This window comes from Dendropsophus ebraccatus, chromosome 2 (assembly GCF_027789765.1).
Source record: "Dendropsophus ebraccatus isolate aDenEbr1 chromosome 2, aDenEbr1.pat, whole genome shotgun sequence".
Classification (NCBI taxonomy): Eukaryota; Metazoa; Chordata; class Amphibia; order Anura; family Hylidae; genus Dendropsophus; species Dendropsophus ebraccatus.
This window is the reverse complement of record NC_091455.1, coordinates 6,372,488-6,380,150: the sequence shown is the minus strand read 5'-3', so window position 1 is coordinate 6,380,150 and position 7,663 is coordinate 6,372,488. Positions and strand designations below refer to the sequence as shown.

The 7,663-nt window shown below is 48.5% G+C and overlaps 1 protein-coding gene across 1 annotated transcript; it reads left to right on the top strand.

Annotated features, from left to right (window-relative positions):
* Positions 1–2,685: 2,685 nt before the first annotated feature.
* On the top strand, positions 2,686–7,177 carry LOC138782900 (ly6/PLAUR domain-containing protein 2-like). The gene is made up of 3 exons (XM_069956841.1): positions 2,686–2,737; positions 6,713–6,886; positions 6,978–7,177. Exons 1-3 carry the CDS (start codon positions 2,686–2,688, stop codon positions 7,175–7,177), a joined length of 426 nt encoding a protein of 141 aa, XP_069812942.1.
* Positions 7,178–7,663: the final 486 nt, after the last annotated feature.

Here is a 7,663-nt window from a genome sequence, read left to right as displayed (position 1 = left end):
TTATTCTGGGGGATATATACAGTCCTGTTATACTGGGTGTTATACACAGTCCTGTTATTCTGGGGTGTTATATACAGTCCTGTTATTCTGGTGTTATACACAGTCCTGTTATTCTGGGTGTTATATACAGTCCTGTTATTCTGGTGTTATATACAGTCCTGTTATTCTGGGTGTTATATACAGTCCTGTTATTCTGGGTGTTATATACAGTCCTGTTATTCTGGTGTTATATACAGTCCTGTTATTCTGGGTGTTATATACAGTCCTGTTATACTGGGTGTTATATACAGTCCTGTTATTCTGGGTGTTATATACAGTCCTGTTATTCTGGGTGTTATATACAGTCCTGTTATTCTGGTGTTATATACAGTCCTCTTATTCTGAGTGTTATATACAGTCCTGTTATTCTGGGTGTTATATACAGTCCTGTTATAATACAGAGAAATCAGATGAATTATGTTAAATTAAAGGTACTGTACAAGTAGAAGAGTTTTTATAAGGTCCTGTATGTGAGATCTGCCTTCAAGGGGTAGTGCGCCAAAAAAAAATTTCTTTCAAATCAACTGCTGCCATGAAGTGCCAGAGATTTGTAATTTACTTCTATTAAAAAATCTCAAGCCTTCCAGTACTTATCAGCTGCTGTGTGTCCAGCAGGAAGTGGTGTTTTCTTTCCTGTCTGACACAGTGCTCTCTGCTGCCACCTCTGTCCATGTCAGGAACTGTCCAGAGAAGGAGCAAATCCCCATAGAAAACCTCTCCTGCTCTCCAGGCTGGAAATAATACCACTCCTGCTGGGCATACAGCAGCTGATAAGTACTGGAAGGATTGAGATTTTTTAATAGAAGTAAATTACAAATCTCTGGCACTTCATGGCAGCAGTTGATTTGAAAGAAAACATTTTTGGGTGCACTACCCCTTTCACTTTCCCCTCATGTGCCTCTGTTGCCCTTGGTTACGCCTAAGGTGGTCAGGCATGCACAGGAAGTAATGGCAGACGGTCTGTACTAAGCCAGGAAAGGGGAATTGTGGGACGGTGTGTGCTTTGCTGCTCGGCAACTGGAGCAAACAAGGAAGAGATTAGATTCAAGGGGGAGAAGAACAGTACAGTGATGGAAGTGATTTTACTTAAAACAGCAGAATTCTTCTCCTCATATATGTGCTGTGTCCCACCACCCTGCTTCTGTGCTGTGCAGATGTGTATTCTCTGTAGGGCCGCACAATCCTATCATTTCTGAGGCCTCTGCAGGTTACTGTGTGTGATGGAGGATGTTAGACTGCATTTACTGTGTTCTATTCACTGACAGCAAGCACATGCTGAAAGCTGCTAAAGGGTTAACTGTGTACATGATATTCTGACCATACATTGTCCGTCTGGCAGTCTTTTCTCAGTTTCTTCCCCTACTCATTCCCGTCAGCCTATCACTGACCAATTTACTTCAGGGTGCCTCCACTAATAGGAAAGTCTCCCTGCCATATGTAAGGGTAGAGAAAGCCAAGTCTAGTGTAAGGGCCCTAATCCATGGGACGATTATCGTTCGCATAATCATTAACAATAAACGATTTCAAATGACCGCTATTGCGAACGGCCTGAAATTGTTCACCCATTTACATGGAATGATAATCGTTACTTATGATTGTTCTTGCGGTCGTCTTGTCGTCGCTATTGCGTTCGTTGCAACGTGAACGATTTGTGAACGAGCAACGATAAAAATAGGTCCAGGTCTAATTAAGCGATCATCAATTTCTCGTTCGTCATTTAATCGTTAACTGATATTCAACCGAATGATTATCGTTTAGATCCGAACGATGTAACAATAATTCAAACGATAATCGTCCTGTGGAATAGGGCCCTATGTGTTAGTTCAGAACAGTTAAAGTCAAGTCCAGCCAGGGGTTGGAGAAGCTGCGTTTCTTGCCGAAGTGCCCCGCTGCTTGTCCAGCAGAAAGGCTCCTACCTGATGCCAGGTACTCCTGAATGTGCTGGTCCACATACTCATCCCAGCAAAGTTGGATCCTTACAGTGACTACTGGTTGTCTCTCTCTCTATGTCTTCTAAAGTCATTGTAACCTACCCAAAGTTGCCAGGACCCTCTCCAGCAGAGTACAGTACTATATGGACAGTGCCCCCACTAGAAGTCCACCCTGTCTCCACTGTGTAACTCTCTTAGTCACCTAAAGTCATAAACTGTTATTCAACTTCATTAAACTAAAGTCTTCCAAATGTCTCAGTCTTCCCTTATATCAGCAGTGCTTAAAGGGATATTTACAGAGAGTGTGTCAGGACTTTGGGATAAGCTAGCTACCACTCTGTGACAAGTGCGACCACACCTGCTAGCTCTGCACGTAACACCCTGCACATCTGATTTTCTGTGGTTCCCAATACAACCCCTTTAAGGCCGTGTTATCTTACTGATCGGCACAACCATTTGATTGGCCCTGTATGTATCTTTGTATCTTTGTTGCTGGGCTCCTCTGTGTCACAGTCTGCGAGGTGCTTGGCCTTGAATCCCATGTCAGAAAACACTCAAATGTTACAGGTCACGATACAATCCATACAATGCCTGGTTTATGAGAAGGAGGGACGGGAGAAATATGCTGCTTTATCAGAGACATCTTTATTACCATACGAAGCCCTGTATATATATACTGGCCAATCATCCCCGATCCCACAGATGACAGCTCACAATGGCAGCGTACACAAGCCTCCTCCTGGTGATCGCCCTCTGTGCTACCGCAGGTAAGACCCCACACCTGATACCATATTGTAATGATGGGGGGACACAGGTAAGACCCCACACCTGATACTATAATGTAATGATGGGGGGGACACAGGTAAGACCCCACACCTGATACCATACTGTAATGATGGGGGACACAGGTAAGACCCCACACCTGATACCATACTGTAATGATGGGGGGGGGGGGGACACAGGTAAGACCCCACACCTGATACCATACTGTAATGATGGGGGACACAGGTAAGACCCCACACCTGATACCATACTGTAATGATGGGGGACACAGGTAAGACCCCCACACCTGATACCATACTGTAATGATGGGGGGGGGGCACAGGTAAGACCCCACACCTGATACCATACTGTAATGATGGGGGACACAGGTAAGACCCCACACCTGATACCATACTGTAATGATGGGGGACACAGGTAAGACCCCCACACCTGATACCATACTGTAATGATGGGGGGGGCACAGGTAAGACCCCACACCTGATACCATACTGTAATGATGGGGGACACAGGTAAGACCCCACACCTGATACCATACTGTAATGATGGGGGACACAGGTAATACCCCCACACCTGATACCATACTGTAATGATGGGGGGGGGCACAGGTAAGACCCCACACCTGATACCATACTGTAATGATGGGGGACACAGGTAAGACCCCACACCTGATACCATACTGTAATGATGGGGGACACAGGTAAGAACCCACACCTGATACCATACTGTAATGATGGGGGGCACAGGTAAGACCCCCACACCTGATACCATACTGTAATGATGGAGGGGACACACAGGTAAGACCCCCACACCTGATACCATACTGTAATGATGGGGGGGGCACAGGTAAGACCCCACACCTGATACCATACTGTAATGATGGGGGACACAGGTAAGACCCCACACCTGATACCATACTGTAATGATGGGGGACACAGGTAAGACCCCCACACCTGATACCATACTGTAATGATGGGGGACACAGGTAAGACCCCACACCTGATACCATACTGTAATGATGGGGGACACAGGTAAGACCCCCACACCTGATACCATACTGTAATGATGGGGGGGGGGCACAGGTAAGACCCCACACCTGATACCATACTGTAATGATGGGGGACACCGGTAAGACCCCACACCTGATACCATACTGTAATGATGGGGGACACAGGTAAGACCCCACACCTGATACCATACTGTAATGATGGGGGACACAGGTAAGACCCCCACACCTGATACCATACTGTAATGATGGGGGGGGCACAGGTAAGACCCCACACCTGATACCATACTGTAATGATGGGGGACACAGGTAAGACCCCACACCTGATACCATACTGTAATGATGGGGGACACAGGTAAGACCCCCACACCTGATACCATACTGTAATGATGGGGGGGGGGGCACAGGTAAGACCCCACACCTGATACCATACTGTAATGATGGGGGACACAGGTAAGACCCCACACCTGATACCATACTGTAATGATGGGGGACACAGGTAAGAACCCACACCTGATACCATACTGTAATGATGGGGGACACAGGTAAGACCCCCACACCTGATACCATACTGTAATGATGGGGGGGGGGACACAGGTAAGACCCCACACCTGATACCATACTGTAATGATGGGGGGACACAGGTAAGACCCCACACCTGATACCATACTGTAATGATGGGGGACACAGGTAAGACCCCACACCTGATACCATACTGTAATGATGGGGGACACAGGTAAGACCCCACACCTGATACCATACTGTAATGATGGGGGACACAGGTAAGACCCCACACCTGATACCATACTGTAATGATGGGGCGACACAGGTAAGACCCCACACCTGATACCATACTGTAATGATGGGGGGGGGCACAGGTAAGACCCCACACCTGATACCATACTGTAATGATGGGGGGGACACAGGTAAGACCCCACACCTGATACCATACTGTAATGATGGGGGGGCACAGGTAAGACCCCACACCTGATACCATACTGTAATGATGGGGCGACACAGGTAAGACCCCACACCTGATACCATACTGTAATGATGGGGGACACAGGTAAGACCCCACACCTGATACCATACTGTAATGATGGGGGGGACACAGGTAAGACCCTACACCTGATACCATACTGTAATGATGGGGGGGCACAGGTAAGACCCCACACCTGATACCATACTGTAATGATGGGGGACACAGGTAAGACCCCCACACCTGATACCATACTGTAATGATGGGGGGGGGGACACAGGTAAGACCCCACACCTGATACCATACTGTAATGATGGGGGGGGGGGGCACAGGTAAGATCCCACACCTGATACCATACTGTAATGATGGGGCGACACAGGTAAGACCCTACACCTGATACCATACTGTAATGATGGGGGACACAGGTAAGACCCCACACCTGATACCATACTGTAATGATGGGGGGACACAGGTAAGACCCCACACCTGATACCATACTGTAATGATGGGGGGGCACAGGTAAGACCCCACACCTGATACCATAATGTAATGATGGGGGGGGACAAAGGTAAGACCCTACACCTGATACCATACTGTAATGATGGGGGACACAGGTAAGACCCCACACCTGATACCATACTGTAATGATGGGGCGACACAGGTAAGACCCCACACCTGATACCATACTGTAATGATGGGGGACACAGGTAAGACCCCACACCCGATACCATACTGTAATGATGGGTGGGGACAAAGGTAAGACCCCACACCTGATACCATACTGTAATGATGGGGGGGACACAGGTAAGACCCCACACCTGATACCATACTGTAATGATGAGGGGGGACAGGTAAGACCCCACACCTGATACCATACTGTAATGATGGGGGGACACAGGTAAGACCCCCACACCTGATACCATACTGTAATGATGGGAGAGACACAGGTAAGACCCCACACCTGATACCATACTGTAATGATGGGGGGACACAGGTAAGACCCCACACCTGATACCATACTGTAATGATGGGGGGACACAGGTAAGACCCCACACCTGATACCATACTGTAATGATGGAGAGGACACACAGGTAAGACCACACACCTTATACCATACTGTAATGATGGGGGGGGGGGCAGGTAAGACCCCACACCTGATACCATACTGTAATGATGGGGGGGACACAGGTAAGACCCCACACCTAATACCATACTGTAATAATGGGGGGACACAGGTAAGACCCCACACCTGATACCATACTGTAATGATGGGGGGACACAGGTAAGACCCCACACCTGATACCATATTGTAATAATGGGGGGGGGGGGGGGGGCACAGGTAAGACCCCACACCTGATACCATACTGTAATGATGGAGGGACACAGGTAAGACCCCACACCTGATACCATACTGTAATGATGGAGAGGACACAGGTAAGACCCCACACCTGATACCATACTGTAATAATGGGGGGACACAGGTAAGACCCCACACCTGATACCATACTGTAATGATGGGGGGGGGGCACAGGTAAGACCCCACACCTGATACCATACTGTAATTATGGGGGACACAGGTAAGACCCCGCACCTTATACCATACTGTAATGATGGGGGGACACAGGAGCCCACCACAGGGATACAAAAGCCCACCATCAGGATACCAGAGCCCAAACCTGGGATATATAATTTGGTACACAGATGGCCTGGCAGACACTATCACATGTGATATGATTAGGGAGGAGAGAGGAGCCGCACTTCGTCACAGGTGTAGCGGGTGCAGTTGGAAGCAAATCCCTTGGCAGGGGGGATCCCCAAGTATCACATGAAAATCCAAAGCACTCCAGCATAAGGTGAAAAAAGGTGGTGGTTTATTACGTGATATGATTAGATACACAGTGCAGTAGGTAGTATCACACATGACAGGATTAGATACATGGCTGTGTGTAATCTGTAACCTCTCCCCTTTGCCCTCAGCGTTCTCTCTGCGATGCTACACCTGTGACTCCACCAGCTGCCTGATACCGACAACATGTCCGGCTAACACAACGGCTTGTCTGAGAAAAGTCGGTGAGTTCCTCATCTCAGTTCCTGGCTCTCCGGAGTCTTTCAGCTACAGCCGGGCATCTGACTACAGTGACGGCACATCGTGTAATGACTGATAGCCCCGCCATGTTTAGTGGCATCACTGACTAATCACATGATTGTTGTCACTTTATGACATCTTGCTTTCCTCCACTAGACGGTTATGGGGCCACAGCTGTCACCACCATGATGTGTGTGCCATCCTGCTCTCTAAACATCACCACCAACATGAGCAAAGCCGTCACCTGCGCCATCTGCTGCACCACCGATCTGTGTAACGGGAGCCCCGCCATCACCTGCAGCTACACGGCCATCATCCTGGCGCTGGGATCCGTCCTGCAGAGCTCAGTGCTGTAACCTCACTGTATAATACAGGAATAAAGAGATTATAACACCCTCATATACGACTCATTGTTCTATATTCAGAAAGTTATTGGAAATCCCATCCATCCTGGCTTCATCCATCTCACAGCAGAGGGTTTGTTACTCTTGTATCCAGATTAGACAATGGACAGGGCCGTATTTGCCACTAGGCACCCGAGGTCCTGTGCCTAGGGCGGCGGCCTACGGGGGGGCGGAACCCGCAGGAAACATTTTTTATTTTATTTTTTCCCCAAAATTTTTTTTAACCCCCACCACCCTAGGCACCGGACCACGGTGATGGGGGCGTTGTGCAGCAGCCGGATGAGCTTCCGGCACACACTACCTCTATTACAAGCCGGAAGCTCATAGCTGCAGCCCTAGACTTCTCCCCTGGTCGGCACAATGACGTCACATGTGCCGCCAAGCAGGGGAGAAGTCCGGGACCGCGAGGCTGCAGCTATGAGCTTCCAGCTTGTAATA

Excerpts from the sequence above, each read along its gene's own strand:
- LOC138782900 (XM_069956841.1), top strand. The coding sequence starts at position 2,686 with ATGGCAGCGTACACAAGCCTCCTCCTGGTGATCGCCCTCTGTGCTACC. Across the intron at positions 2,738-6,712 it reads CGCCCTCTGTGCTACCGCAG|CGTTCTCTCTGCGATGCTAC; the intron begins GTAAGACCCCAC and ends CTTTGCCCTCAG. Across the intron at positions 6,887-6,977 it reads CTACAGTGACGGCACATCGT|ACGGTTATGGGGCCACAGCT; the intron begins GTAATGACTGAT and ends TTCCTCCACTAG.